Raw genomic sequence first — 15,075 nt, 5'->3', positions numbered from 1 at the left:
GAGCAAATGTGCAAGACGTAACGCGAACTTCGAAAGCGTCCACCAACATGTCTTCCAAACTTAAAATGAGTAACGGCGACTGGGTCTGCACCGATAAGCGGTAATTTCTACGTGAAAGAGTTGAAATATCTTCATTATTTCTTCATGTTTCTTCTTTTATTCCTTTTTCAGATGCGGCAATGTGAATTTTGCCCGACGTACTTCCTGCAACCGTTGTGGAAAAGGTGAGAGCATGCCCTTTGCCACGTTTCTCCACTTTAGCGAACAACGTTATGTTGGTACTGTAACAGATTTAGTAACCCATTCTTGTGTCAAAAGCGATATGAAAATTTTTCGAAATTGTTTATTATTCCGTATTTCCTTTAATTTATGTTATAAATCGTCAGCTGTTTAGGAATTAACTTTATTGTTTCAATGTGCACGTTAGCTGATCATAATTGTAAAATTGTAAGATGAAACTTTGCCTGATTGAAATGAGCTTCTAGAGCAAAGTGAGACCTAATTAATTTTGTAATCTTTGGAAAAGATCATCCTTTGATCTTTTGTCCATAGTTTGACCTCCATCGATTTTTGAATCTGTTATGCTAGATAACTATTGTTTCGCTCAAACTCCACTGTCAAGTGATCTCATTAACCTTTTTAGTTAAAGGTTATTTTTGGTAGAAAAGGTGGTGGTTATTCATCGTGGTGAATAATAATAAAAGCTAAGTTTCCGTTTGTCTCACGATGTAGTCACGTGTGATGTAGAACGCGACGTTTCGATGCATATCTGCTAGTCTTCTTCAGCCAATGAGGTCGACTGGTCATGCGTGATCTTATAAAGCATGATGCTCTGCTGTGATTAGTTGTTTTTCAACAGTTCTGATTGGTGCATTTTGATCCTTGCTGATCACCCAGTGATTTGCTCCCTCGGCAGTCTGCTGTCACACAGCTCTCCTGTTGTTGTGTTTTTTGATCATGGGCATCAATGCTTCTGGAATTTCTATTCCACTATCCCTGTTGATGTTGTTAGGGTGGAGTCTTATGTGAATTGCCTCATTGACCCTATGTGTGTAGTAATAAGGGTCATGACTTTACTTTGTTCCAGAGTGGCTTGTGTCCGGTGTTGTGGGCATGCTCTGAATCAGCAGAGGTCTCAATCATGCTCCTTAATTCTGTCTTGCATAGGTCTTCCAGTCTCTCCTACGTATATCTTGCCACATTCACAGGGAATCCTGTAAACTACACCGTCTTGTTTAGCCGGGTCGACAGTGGCTAAACAAGATGGCATAGTTTACAGGATTCACATAAGACTGAAGAAGACTAGCAGTATGCAGTCAAAACGTCTTGATCTACATCACACGTGACTACATCATGAGACAAACGGAAAACTTAGCTTTTAAGGTTATTTTTGGTCAGTTACTATGGCATGCTATGATTATCAAACTTTTTCAGAAAAAAAATGACGATCATGTTCCTTTAGTAGGCATATGGCTCTTCAGGGTTACACATTTGATAAAACACAATGTGATTATGGTGCTTTGCATTTTATAATTTACTTTTCACTTTCTAAGAAAAGGGAAACATTGACAAAATAAAGCTTACTGGAGCAGAAATTGGGAAACAAGCCGCAGCAAAAAGTAGAGGATTGTTTAGTGCTGATGACTGGATGTGTTCCAAGTATGTCTTCACTGCAATTTGAAATGTTTAATGTCTACAGTAGACCTTCAACTTAGGCAGATGCCTCCTTCCCCATCTCCACCCCTCCATCCAAAACTAGTGAGAGAAGCAGCAAATATGCTTGCTTAACTATGAACCAAAAGCACCAGGTTTCCAGGCCTGGTTGGATTCAGCGTCTTTTATTCTTAGCTGGACACTTGACCTTCTCTGCTCCTCTCCAGCCAGAAGTATGAATAGGAACAGAAAATTTTCATGGTATTGTTGTTAATTTCATATTGGTGGAAGGATTCCTTATTTTCCATTAATTAACTTGTTATGAAATAAATTTTTTTTTGCCTTTAGATGTGGTAATGTAAACTGGGCTCGAAGAAATGATTGTAACATGTGTGGACATCCTAAATTTGCTAAAGCTGAAGTTAGGACAGGTGATTGAATTTTGTTCTTTTTCTTTCTTCTAGTGTTTTCCAAAATCATGAATTATCTTAAGTTACAACTAAGCATTCTTTTATGTTTGATTTAGCCTAGCAAGGGTTTCGATAAAAGCTAGTTACGGGTGGTCTAAAACTGCCTATAAGACCTCTCACTGCTATATGTTTAGGATCTGAGGAGACTTGTGTGTTTGGGTTTTAGCTGCCTTTCTGGTTTCTGCTGAAAAATGCCATTGAAATCCCCTCCACGATCTGATTATTAATTCTCAAATTTATCAAATTTCTTTGTAAATTAGTTATGAGAATTTGCTGATAGATCAAGACAACAACTTCTACCCGATAAGTGCGAGCCCCCTCATTACCTGTCTGTTGGATAATTTATGAATTTTATTGGGAGAAGTTACATATTAATCACTTCTTTATCTTTCTTTGCTTATGTTCGTAGGATATGGTGGTGGTTTCAATGAACGTGAAGGGGTAGAGTACATCCAAAGAGAAGATTCTGATGATGAATTTGATGAGGTATTTAAAAATCTAGGATAAAATATGCAACACTAAGCATTTTACTTTTTTTTAAATGATAATTTTATTACATAAATTAATTATTATTGTTTTTACTTCTTAATATATTGTTACCTGTAATCTCATCATTGTTATTTCTTTGTGTTATTCAACTTAATGAGATAAGCTCTTGAAAACTGAATGTTTGACGAGTACAATTTTTTTTTCATTAGTAATCTTTATTTCTGTTCGGCAGTTTGGTAGAAAAAAGAAAGGAAAGCAGGGTGCTTTTCAAGCAGTTGTTGAACAGGTATATTCCGCATTGTCAGTCAAAGTTTAACGTTAAAAAAATTACAAGTTAAACAGATCAAAAAGCTTTTCAGCATACATTGTCCTTAATATTAACCTCTACACCCTAACATCAGTATTTTTTCTCTCTTTACTGTTTTCTATATATTTCTGAGAAGGAAAATTTATTTACAATCAAAAGCTTATTTAGTTGGTGATCCTTTCCTTTATTCTCATGACCTTAATGGTCAGGGTTGGTTACATAAGGAGAAGCTGGTTTGATAGATTCTTATCACTCTTAGCGGTCAAAGGTTTGAGTCAAAGAAATTGGGAATGTGAAGGACATTGAGCTAGCATGCAAAGTATTTAATCACAGGATTAAAACTGGTAAAAAAAACTTTCTATAGGTGTATCATATTTCCCCTGTGAGCTGAGTCATAAGAGCTGTGTAGTAAAACTGAGTATTTTCATGACAGAAACCGAAAACAGAAGAACCTAACAACAAAGAGGAGGAAGATGATTATTACAATGATGATGATGATGATGATGATGATGATGAAGAAGGCGACCTGTCAAAATATAACTTGGATGATGAGGTAACACAAATTGTAACTTGTAGAGAGAGATAATTCATGTCTAGAAAGTGAAGTTAATGTGGTAATCATTGTCATGGCCTTCAAAATTCTCTGTATTATAATCACTCAGTAATGACAGCTGTCCTTCACATTTCACACAGAATTCAATTAAAAATAAGTGTGCATTTTCCCAAAAAAGGTGCTGTCTCAGAAAAGATTATATAGATGAAAGCAAACAGAAAATCACTATTAATAGTGTTGAATCTTTTTGTCACTGAGTTTTGGTTTTTAATCAAAGTTTGCTCTTTTCCTAATCAGGATGATGATGATGAAGATGGTGACTTGTCCAAGTACCAACTTGATGATGATTCAGACAATGAAAACAAGGATAAGGGCCGGTAAACTCCTCCCCCCTGTCTGCCCCACCAATTCTTGATTATTCAGGTGGGGTCAGGCACTCTGCCAATTCTGTCATAGTTCATTAAAAAAAAATTTCTTTTTGTGATATTATTATAGGTGATAATATTATATTTGTGCATATTAAAGATTCTCCCCAGATTGAATCTTACTGTGCAAGCAAAGTCAACCAAAGATAATATATATATAAATTGACTCATCCCCCCCTCCCCACATCTGACAGTCTTAAAGAGGAAAGAAAGCACCTTATCATTACTGTTGTTTTGCTATGTTGTTAAATCCATGTGGTTGATTTACGTAAAATTTTTCAACAATTGCAAAATTGTCACAAACAGATACAATTTAGGAGAACAACTAAATGTGAAACAAAATAAATAATCATCAGGATGAAGGTAGATACCAGTTTTAGAGGTCACATTATTTTCCCTTCTCAGGTTTTGGAAGAAAAAAGCTTTCCAAAACATGCCAGCAACTCTATGATTTGGCTCTGTTTTTTTTTCCAAATTATCCCCCCCTACAAGAGTGACTGCTTTTTGATTTCATTACTTTTGATTGTTAGTTTTTAATACCGGTTGTCATCAGTTTTTAATATTTAGTTTATTTAAATCATTGAAATCAGTTTTCCTTTACTTTTATAATTGATTGCCATCACTAACTCTCTAATATGTTTAAACAGAATGTCAGCTGAAGTGAAAGAAAATTGTTGAAAAGATGAATTTCTCAAGAGACTTTATAAGCTGTAGGTTATTGTTGATGACGTTAAATCTAATTTCATCTGTTTTTAAACTGCCTATTCTTCAGGCGTTCAAGATCAAAGTCAGGTTCTCCTCCCAGTAAGAGAAAGCGGCGTAGTGGAAGTAGTAGTTCGTCTTCCTCCTCATCAAGATCTAGGTCAAGAAGTAGCTCTTCACGATCTCGTAGTCGTTCAAGGTCTCGTTCTAAGAGCTCCAGTTCAAGATCAAGGTCTCATTCACACTCAGGATCTCCCAAACAAAGTCCAAGGGAGAGGAGGTTTGGTATTTGTGTTATGATCAGGATTGAATATCTTACATGATCGAATTATCTATGCAGTTACCCAGTTTGATCATAAATTTGATGCATTTAGGGATGGGTTGCCGATGCAGTTAGCTAGTTTGATCATAAATTTGATGCATTTAGGGATGGGTTGCCAAAGCTTTTTTCCTTGTGAATATGCAAAGCATGGGAATGAGTTATATGAAGATTTGATTAGCAAATTTTCTTGGAGGAGCATACATCTTAGTAGAGATGGCGCATCAATGTTTTTATTTTATCATTCAGAATACTAATCCACTGCCTAACCAAACTCTCTTTAGTTGATAGAAGCTCAATTTTATTTCTTGGAATCACAGGATTATTGAATTTTAGTACAATCAATGTTCATTCTTATATGTTATAATTCTTATTTGTCCACAAGTTCACCATAGTGTTACTCCGATTTTGTTTCTTTTACTTTTTCCATCACAATTTTTTTTTTAACTAATCTTTTTTTTTAGAAGGGATGGTGCTGTACTGTTTGAAAAATTATTTTTCTCCCTTTTTTTTAGTGTAAAAATTTTTATTTTCAGCCCAATGGTAATCTTTCCTGGAACAAAATAGTTGGGTTTAGTTCTAAAAGCTGATAGTGGACTTCTGTTTGACCCAAATCTAAATTTCACTTTGACCCCTCTTATGTGGCCAAGATCTGACACTCATTTCAAAGGTTATTGTAGTCTTTTTGATGGCATGTAACATTTTGTCACTGTGTACCCTTCATTATGTATTCAACATTTTTTTCCTCAGCAGAAAGTCCAGATCCCGATCCAGATCAAGATCTAGGTCCAAATCTCATTGAGGTGTGACCAGGAAAGATAGAAACTGCTGTTGTAGGTCGAGTAAGTGAAAGGCTGCAGAGATAATACATGCTAACTGTGGACATCTCAAGTTAGATGGTTCATTTCACGTAATGGATTAGTATGTGGTTAACCTACAAGCTTGGAGTCTTGTTTGTGATATCTAAGAGAGTAGCACTTGTTTTACATGAGGTAGTGCCCAGAACATGGTGGAAAGTAATCAGTGAACTAAGATCTAATTTTTAATTCTCCCCTCCATCTGCTAGATGTTTCCTTGTAAATTAATTATAAGAATTTGTTGTTATGTCAAGATAACAACCTCTCCCTGATTAGTTTGAGTATTCCCATTTTCTGTTTGCAGGCTAAATTGTGGATATTACATGGCAGCACAAAGTTACAAAATTTCTCCTTGAGTGTTGAAAAATATTGCCTAATCATGAAATATTTTTCAACAGGAGAAGAGAAATTTTGTATCTCTAAGCAGCCATGTAATATTCTACTTATTACATAAACACCAATGAAATACTAAATCATTTCACTTTAATATATATTTTTTTTCAAAGTAGAACATGTCACTACTAAAAAGTGGAAGGAGTGTATGGCCTCTAAAGGGTGAAAGAAATATAAATTACATTTCTGTTACAATGTAATAAAGGGTTTTTATCCTAAAATACATGTAATTCGGATCTTCTCCAATATGATAAAGGCCCAGTTGTCAAAGGTGCTGCTGTGACAGGTGCAATTTTTATGTTACCATAGCAACATTGACCTTTTTAACTCGTGAATTGCTCGCATGCGCAAGAGTGAGTTGTAGATACACTGTGGGGAGTGGCATTCGCTCGCTCACTCGATTGGTTGATTCCTGTAAACTTTTTTTTTATTTTAGGCTTTTGAGTGCATTTGATAGTTTTTGGTGTGCAATAAACAAACAAAATGGCGACCTTTGTTGCTAAGAATAGTGGTGGGGTGACAAAGAAGCCAATGATAATCTTAAAGAGTGTTTTTTTTTTTCGTTTTAGTTTCAACAAGCGGCGCCAGCAACTGGCAGGCATGCAAGGATTCACACTGAAATAACAGAACAACCTTCGTTTTTCATAAAATTGTAATTTACCATCCTTGAACTTGAAAACAATCCGAAGATTCATTGAGAATATCACTTACTGCAAAGCACTCGGAGCTTACAGATGTTCAAAAGCTTTTTCTGTTACGGCATGAGATTGAGGACAAAATCGATCATTACATTTCGTATCGTGTTTTTCCTGTGTGAAGCAACAGAAGATGCTGGAGACTAACAAAAAATTACAAGTTAACACGAAAATCAAATAACACCTAAACAAACAATTTTAGCTACCGATTTTCAGTTAATTTTTAAAGAACAATTTTCTTTTAAGTTTCAAGACAATTTGAGGATTCAAAATACATATTACATACTAAAATGTGAAAGTTATACACCACAAAATTGATAAATAAGCCTGAAATTAAATTCTATCTTGTTATTGATTACACGTTGCCTAGCACGTGACTAAACCCAGGCAGAGATCCAAAATGATGGTGGCAGTCTTGGGTAGGTATATCACTCAAAACTCGTTCCTGTTTGTCTCATTTGATAAAGAGGGAATCGTTAATGTTTTCATTAAGACAGTATTGCCTTGATTTTCTAATATTTACAATGATAGACAGTAAATTTCGCTTTTCACCCACATTTATTTCCAACCTTTTCTTTTGAACCAGAAACAGAAATGATATACATTTAAAACACATGACATCATCAACCCTTATCAAATGCAATAGCATGATCATTTCAATTGTAATGCCTTCTTATCCCGACGTTACTTTGTTTCTTTGCTACATAAACAAACACTGAACTACTGCTCTTACTCTAGATATGACAATCAACCACAAAATTCCCTAAACCAGATAACATTAAACATAATCCAAAAAATAATGTGTCAATTCACAAGTTTGCTCACAGAGCACTTTGAATTTATGTGTGAGGATAATGTGTTAACTTTGTGTATGACGGTATCATGTTTTTACACAAAAGCTCACTTGGTATTTCATTGGTGTTTATATAATAAATGTTAATCACTCCGGGGAGCTAATGGGTTAAGCAGAGATATAATTGAGACACAGATGACAACCGTCCAAAAAGCATAGCTTCCTGTAGCATATGGATATCAGTCAATCAACTGCAATGTTCTTGTGGCATTTTCCAATAATTTATATTGAAAATAAATCTGATATCCATGGGATGGGAGCACCTGACAGCAGCTCAAAAATCTTTGTGTTTAATTGGTTTCCTGGTATCCTTGCATTTTTTTAATATCCATATACATTACTAAATGTGTGTATAGTTAATATGCCACATTTTTCAGCCACTGTAGATTTAAGAGAAAACTAGCTCCTCGTTAAAATCCCTGACAAAAGGCGTTCTAAGTCCTTCTTTGTCAATGCAGGGGTAGTTGTTCCTCTAACCCCGTTTCCTGTTCATATTTATCCATTGAAATTTGGTTGCTTGTTGCAGCCTCAATTCATGACACTTGTTTACCGCAATGGTTTTGTTAATGTATAGTGGAGAAAATATTCACAAAACTTTTGAGAGCAATTTGTATTTACTAGTTTTGTTGAAAAAAATAAAAAAAATTTAATTTTAAATGTACATAATAAGCTCAGTTAAGCATGCATTCTGATTGGTTCTCACTTATGATCTATTGGAGGACAGACGTATAGGTGATGTCATCATTAAAACTTTTTTTTATTCTTTATTATAAAACAAATAGATTCCAAGTTGCTGTGTAAATTTCAGTCTACAGTGATAATGAAGGTTCATACTTTCCCTTGAATAATTCTTGCTTCTAATTCTATTATTCCTTGTGTTTTATGGAGTGGGTTCAAGGGTTTTGTGAATCTAGCTAACGTAACCTTTTCACTCCCAGATCTCATCAGTAATTCTCCTTCATTCATATGATGCAAGTTCTGAGAATTTGGTATTGGATTAACCAATAGTCACCAAATTGATATCTTTTCTCATCTCTTATATGCCTGATATCAAATAGTTAATGAACGGAGAAATTCTGTCTTGGTCATTCATGGGAGTTAATGAAAATTTTGGGGTTAACAGACCCTTGGGGGGACCTTGCAAACTTTAAAATGTGGACCACTTTCAGGTTCCCCTCTCAATTGGAATGTTTGGTCATTTCTATATAGAAAAGTGTTAAAAGAATTTAGAATTTAGTCAGCATAATTGTCTGGATTGCTTACTAATGAAAACTTATCTTGGATGAAATTAATTAAATGGAATTGCATCTAACAAAATTTCACTTCACAAGTTTGTTTTCAGGGATGTGAAACGCTGAAACCAAGAGTTTACATGCAAGCAAGTAGCCTGGAATTTGACTCGAGTTCTTTTGCACAAATGAAGCTAATGTCCTGACTTTTTTTAAGAAAAGATGCACATTATTCCAAGTTATATTGAAATAAACATCACAAACAACATTGGCCCAGTTTAATTGTTCTTATCTTTGGTTACGTAATTTCTCCTCGTACAATTCTCCATTCAAAACACTCATTTATGGTCAATCCTTACACCTTCACAACATGTTCAGAATGCACATTCTCTAATCCATTTGTGTCATAGTACTAACGTGGAGAATGTCCAACAATCAAGCTTCTTGAGTTGGCTATGACCTCCTTCACACTTGCAAACTTAATTTTTTTTCCAGTCGGGATGCTTAAATAAAATTAACTGCTTGTCACTCTTGAAGGATTAAGCATCGACAAGTGCTACGAAAGTTTTAATAGGAAAATTCTCAAGGGAACAAGTTTTGAAAGTAGAATTCGTGGATCGGTTTCATACTTGTAGTATATGGGTTTGTACATTTCAATCCTCAAAGAAAAGCTGCACTCAATTTAAAATTACATTTTCCATTTCTGAAAACTGATCTTGTCATCGAGTACGCAAGGTAGAGTGGTTGGCGACGGGAATCTTTGCACAATTACCACAATTTTCAATCTAGTTTGACTTAAGCGAGACTTGGGGTATGAGAGAAAATTCTGAATGGATTCTTTGTTGTTTACTTAAAAAGAAAAGAAAAAGAGATGAATTGGTCGCTCACGAGTCAATCATTAACTTCATCAAATCTGGTGGCTCCTAAGGGAGCCGTTTGTTCTGTGTTCGTAGATTACAGCGTGGTCTAACCGCCAAATCCGTAGAGAGTGCGGCCTTGTCTCTTCAGAGCGTACACCACATCCATGGCTGTCACAGTCTTTCTCTTGGCGTGCTCAGTATATGTCACGGCATCACGGATCACGTTCTCAAGGAAAACTTTGAGAACACCTCGAGTCTCCTCGTAGATCAGGCCAGAGATTCGCTTGACACCGCCACGGCGAGCAAGACGACGGATCGCAGGCTTAGTGATACCTTGGATGTTATCACGAAGGATCTTTCGGTGACGCTTAGCACCTCCTTTTCCCAGCCCTTTACCGCCTTTACCACGACCAGACATATTGCTATTCCAACGTGGACTAAACTTTGAAGTAAGAGTAATAGAGAGAATATGAGAAGTGTGCAGTATAAATACAATTAATGCGGACGCCGAAGTAAACGTCATGCAAAGGGTTTCGTGATTGGCCAATTATGCAGTAAAAATACTGACCAATCATCTTCTCCCCTTGGAACATTCGATCCCGAATGGCTTCAAGCTCGAGTATGTTTTGAAATTCTTCCCCTCGGCTTAAAAATTGTTTACAATTTCAAATTGAATCCATAAGGTTGCACTAGATGTGAATCTGGTAACAGTGTTTATGGTTTAAAACGCTAATCCTAGAAAAGTGAGTACATAACTCTCTCTACTAGTAGCAGTTTCAAAGCTTCTTCATAAGTCATTTGTAAGTATGTAAGAGGGGGGTAAGAACGTTGCCTTGAGTCTGCTAAGTGTCTGGCCCCACTAGTCCTAGTGACTTAAATCATTTTGTTTTTCATTACTCATCCCTTTAGTTAACTTATGGTAGACATAAAAAGTGACCATAGTCCCTAATGGTGAAATAAAGGGAGATGTGTCTGCTAAAGCGAATTGAATTTCAATATTCATTTATCTAAAACAGTCGGCAAGCTCATCTTTTGGAAATTCTACCAACTCAAGTGAATGAAAAAAAAGAACAAAACAAATTTTCAAGAAAGTAATGATAAGTTTTCCCTCCCCAGCCTTAACCCATTACACCCTAACACAAGCAAATATATTCTTCACACTGTTCTCTTTACATTTCCCACCAAGTGCATTAACAACTAAGAGCTCTGTTAAATGGTAATTATTTCCTGGTTCTCATGACACTGACGTTTGATTCAAGAGTGACATTGTGAGGAGAAATTGGATGTTGGTCACTCTTTGGGGTAGGAGGGTAAAACATTGTCATAAAAAGCAGGTCTCCCTGTCAAAACATTGCTAAAAAATTCAACCCAAGGATGAATACAAATTATACACAAAGGTATCTCTACAAATCTAGTTTATTATGATGATTTTTTTACAAAAACTTAAAATCAAACTTGATGTAATCATGAGTTCTAAACTAGTGTCCTTCCAGAGGTAGGAGGAAACAATTTCTTTAAACTCTTTCACTCCCAAGATCTCATTAGTAATTCTCCTTACTGTCTGCAAAACAATTCTTATAATGTTAGTTTGGAGAATTTGGTTTGGATAATCTACTCCCTAAATCATATTTGTCTTTATTCTCATTACTTGTCTGGTTGACATGAAATTGATACTGTAAGGGGAAATTCTGCATTGGTCACTCATGGGAATTCAAGTGTTTAAAGCCTACCCATGGGTCATGTTGTGAAAATATAGCCTTGATCTACACAGGTAATAATTTCTACAGCTGATTTAAATGAAATCTCTTTATGATGCCAGAAACTTTAGATCAGCTGATATAACTAACTTGCCATGCATTGGACAAATATCAATTTATAAATACTTGGAAATTTAAATAGGAAAATAGCAACTACCGTAATGTAAAAACAATTTATAAAGTCAATATTTACACAGCAACCTCAATACAAAATTTTCAGTGGCAATAAAAATAATAATACTGATGATATTATGATGAATGATGATGATAGAAATAAGCCTTATTATTTCATAGAATAACAAAGGTGGTTATTGATGTTCAAAAATGTACAATACCAACTACTGAATTAAACTTTTGCTATTAAATGTTGGCCATAGCTAAGATGATCCTATTTACAACTGGTTATGGTAAATGCATGAATGTAGCCTATTATATTAAAATACTAATGAGTCAAAAAACACTTTCCCTACTATAATAATGGAACACGATCTCCACTTCTTAATGATGACTGTGATTGAGAGCTACTGGCCTGTTCTGCAGCAGAACTGTCTCCAATTAATGCTGTTGATGTAGTTGAACCATCTGTTATTCTTTGACTCTGCAACGATGAGCGTCCAGCACTTCTAGGTCGTGGTCGGTCATTATCAAAGTTAACTTGACCAGGTATAGAAGCTGATGAACCCGTGGAGCCTAGAAACCCAAGAAAAACAATTAACCTACCGAACTCAATTCTCCCTTCTTGCTACTATACATTTCCTCGCAAATAGGTAAGAAGAAATTAGTTATCTATCAAAATTACACTCTCAACTTTCCCTAAAATAACCACACATTTTTATGATGAAAGGTGATGAAAAAATAAAATGTAAACAAAGGGGATATTGGGATATTGCTTGATTTAATATCAAATTCTCAGAACTAGAATTATTGGCAACATGTGGGGGACAGTTAAGAGAATTGATATCTAGATCTTGGGAGTGAAAGGATAAATATTGATCACTTTTGGGGGTGTAGGTGTTATGAGAGCTTTGACTGATTATACCAAGTCCTGAAACTTTGCTCCAAAAATAGAAATTGCCCACCTGAAGGAGAAGAAGGATGCTCCTCAATCAATGGCATTGACCCAACTGAAATTTTCTTCTTTCTTTTAGCCATCTCTTGTCCTTCCTCCCAGTCTTCCACCTCATCCAACAGCTTATCTACACTATCTGCTTTAGAAGCCACTGAGAAGGAGGTGCCAGGTCGACTACCTGAACTTGAAACAGTTCTCATTGCATCAAAAGTTGAATAAGGACCCGCCAAGTCAATCATACTATCCCAGTCATATGCTGTGGAGCTACCATATAGACTTGAAGGAGTTTTGGTCTTCTCAGCCTCTTTTAGTGCCATGTAAACTTTCTGTTCAACATCATGTTTGACTTTGTCCATACGTCCATTCACAAATATTCCAAGCACATACATTTTCAAAAGCATGCGTTTCTTCATGGGGTCCATCAAGATGAAATCATATTCACGTTGATCGAGCCTTTTTCTCATCTGCGGCATCAAGACCATCAATTCCTTTGCTATCTCACGGACGGTCTTCTTCACTGACAGAGCAAACAGAGAGTGAGGTGCTAAGTTTCTGTGAGCTTCAATCAATTCGTCAAGAAGATCCCAGAGGGAATCAAAGGTTGGATCATCCAAGAACTCTGCTTCTCGGCAGTATGCATTGATGATGTGAATCTGCCTCTCCAACTCATGAACAGGTGCAAACATGGGTGGGCTTGAAAGTGCTTTCTCCAATGTATGACGGCCCCTCAGAACAGCACGCATGTACTTCTTTGTATCTTCGCTGATGTTGCTTTTTCCATCTGTACTTAGCATTGGCCAGAGAGGCTGTTTTGGAAGTATAATATGCAAGTACCGCAGCAAGAGATACACAAGCCACAGAACTGCAACACACAGCCAAGCTATGTTCACCCATGTCAATATCAACTCTGGAATGGGTGGCACAAAGAAGGCATTCACAAGTTCATCAGTGTTGTACATCTCCACCATGACACCGATGTATGCATTACCTGCATTGACAAGTAAGGAGAACAAAATCATGAAGTTGAATGCCGAAACACGGAAAGGAAGACTTCGGACCATTATCAGGCTTAGCATAGATAGTGTTGCTCCTATGCCGCCACCTAGCCGATCAATGGTGAACAAACCGCCTACCAATAGAACCAGAAAGAGCTTGGCAATCACCCAAGTTGGAGTGATGTTGAAAAGGACATGTAACAATCGTGAAATGCCTTTCCAGCAACACCAGCCTGTGAAAGCCCTAAAGGCTTTGATAGGAGGGCGGGCCAAGCCAGAAGAAAACAACCCAAAAAGAATAAGGAAAAAGAACATAAAAATAGGAAGGTTGATGAGGAGACGTTGCCCAAAAGTAAGCCTGTTGCTCTCAGTAAAAAACAGGAACATTGCATAAAAACACACAAGGCTAAATTTTAAAATGAACATGATGGGTTTATAAAAGATCCAAAGCCGGCGGAATGACGAGAAGAGGTGGAACTGTCCGACTCCCCATAAAATGTCAAGTCCTTGATTGTATTCGGCTTCTTTGAGTTGCAAGTAACCCTCATGTTTTTCTTCACTGTAACAGATCACTTGACCACGAATTTTCCTTATCATGTTTATTGGGTAGGCCAGGAACACAAGAATTACGACCAGACTTGCAATAGCAACAAACACCAAATGCTCTATGCTGTCCGAACTGTAGCACTTTACACTATTTTCAACATTCCATACTCCATCGCTTCGACAATGGAAAACACGGGCATATGCAGTACCAACAGGTAAGCAGGCGAGCTGGATAAAAACGCTGAAAACACGCTTCATCCTCGCAACATGAAGCAGCAGATAGAGTGGTTTTCGATGAAGAAACACTGCATAAGTTATCAAAAATGTACATCCAATCACAGCGACTCCAATGGTCCATCCTATCAAATAATAACTATAGTCTATGCCGATGCTTCCTGAAGGTAAAAACGTGTCTAGGTTTAAAGTACCAGTATATGCTCCAGATGAGACTTTCACAAATTCCCAAACGTCTAAATTAAAGAGAAAAACATATGAGGCATGTTGCACAAACGTTTTAGGATAGCCCCAGCGTTCTCCCATGGCTAATATCAACGCAAAAATCTGTATATGCTGCACAATCATGATAAGAGCATCGGAAACCCACAGCGTGATTCCATGATGTACAAAAGTATCTTCGCTGTTTTCATCGTCCTCATCGAGATCGACTACAACTTTCTCAGATTCCTCGATTAAAGGGAGGTTGTCTACATCCTTTTCTTTCAGTTTTCGATTCAAAAGAGCCATTTTAAAGAACTAAAAGGGCCTCTCTAGGAATATTCCGGGAGAAATTGACTTCTAAACAACGTTAGAATGCATGACCTTCGTCATTACATTTGTGTTACTATGGGGTTTATTTGTGTAAATCTTACCAAATATGGTAAGAAAGACGTCATGATTGCCTCA

At 36.5% G+C, this 15,075-nt stretch overlaps 3 protein-coding genes across 8 annotated transcripts; 1 reads left to right on the top strand and 2 right to left on the bottom strand.

Moving 5' to 3' along the window:
* Window positions 1–9: 9 nt before the first annotated feature.
* Window positions 10–9,221, top strand: LOC131771505 (zinc finger Ran-binding domain-containing protein 2-like). Of its 6 annotated transcripts, none has more exons than XM_059087311.2 (11): window positions 10–100; window positions 172–224; window positions 1,554–1,659; window positions 2,002–2,084; window positions 2,533–2,609; window positions 2,845–2,898; window positions 3,353–3,472; window positions 3,770–3,849; window positions 4,670–4,879; window positions 5,672–5,760; window positions 9,059–9,221. In XM_059087311.2, the coding sequence occupies exons 1-10, from the start codon at window positions 48–50 to the stop codon at window positions 5,718–5,720; spliced, it is 885 nt and encodes a 294-aa protein (XP_058943294.2). In that variant the 5' UTR covers window positions 10–47; the 3' UTR covers window positions 5,721–5,760; window positions 9,059–9,221. The 6 variants fall into 6 exon arrangements, with proteins under 6 accessions (XP_058943294.2, XP_058943293.2, XP_058943292.2 ...); XM_059087310.2 differs by having other exon boundaries at window positions 9,048–9,221; XM_059087309.2 differs by having other exon boundaries at window positions 5,669–5,760.
* On the bottom strand, window positions 9,202–10,271 carry LOC131771510 (histone H4). Its single transcript, XM_059087317.2, has one exon. It carries the CDS (start codon window positions 10,221–10,223, stop codon window positions 9,912–9,914), a length of 312 nt encoding a protein of 103 aa, XP_058943300.1. The 5' UTR covers window positions 10,224–10,271; the 3' UTR covers window positions 9,202–9,911.
* A 932-nt stretch (window positions 10,272–11,203) lies between these two features.
* On the bottom strand, window positions 11,204–14,990 carry LOC131771502 (uncharacterized). The gene is made up of 2 exons (XM_059087304.2): window positions 12,642–14,990; window positions 11,204–12,252 (listed from the first exon to the last, which is right to left on the bottom strand). The coding sequence occupies exons 1-2, from the start codon at window positions 14,914–14,916 to the stop codon at window positions 12,032–12,034; spliced, it is 2,496 nt and encodes an 831-aa protein (XP_058943287.2). The 5' UTR covers window positions 14,917–14,990; the 3' UTR covers window positions 11,204–12,031.
* Between the last annotated feature and the right edge of the window lie 85 nt (window positions 14,991–15,075).

The sequence above is a fragment of the Pocillopora verrucosa genome, chromosome 12 (genome assembly GCF_036669915.1).
Source record: "Pocillopora verrucosa isolate sample1 chromosome 12, ASM3666991v2, whole genome shotgun sequence".
In the NCBI taxonomy this organism is placed as follows: Eukaryota; Metazoa; Cnidaria; class Anthozoa; order Scleractinia; family Pocilloporidae; genus Pocillopora; species Pocillopora verrucosa.
Note: the sequence above shows the minus strand (reverse complement) of the source record. Positions and strands in the feature narration are given on the sequence as shown.

Bases quoted from the DNA above. Each gene is read 5' to 3' on its own strand.
- LOC131771505 (XM_059087309.2), top strand. From the start codon at position 48: ATGTCTTCCAAACTTAAAATGAGTAACGGCGACTGGGTCTGCACCGAT. The intron at 101-171 runs GTAATTTCTACG...TTCCTTTTTCAG, and splicing joins TGGGTCTGCACCGATAAGCG to ATGCGGCAATGTGAATTTTG. The intron at 1,660-2,001 runs GTATGTCTTCAC...TTTTGCCTTTAG, and splicing joins GATGACTGGATGTGTTCCAA to ATGTGGTAATGTAAACTGGG.
- LOC131771510 (XM_059087317.2), bottom strand. From the start codon at position 10,223: ATGTCTGGTCGTGGTAAAGGCGGTAAAGGGCTGGGAAAAGGAGGTGCT.
- LOC131771502 (XM_059087304.2), bottom strand. From the start codon at position 14,916: ATGGCTCTTTTGAATCGAAAACTGAAAGAAAAGGATGTAGACAACCTC. The intron at 12,253-12,641 runs GTGGGCAATTTC...TTGGGTTTCTAG, and splicing joins GCATCCTTCTTCTCCTTCAG to GCTCCACGGGTTCATCAGCT.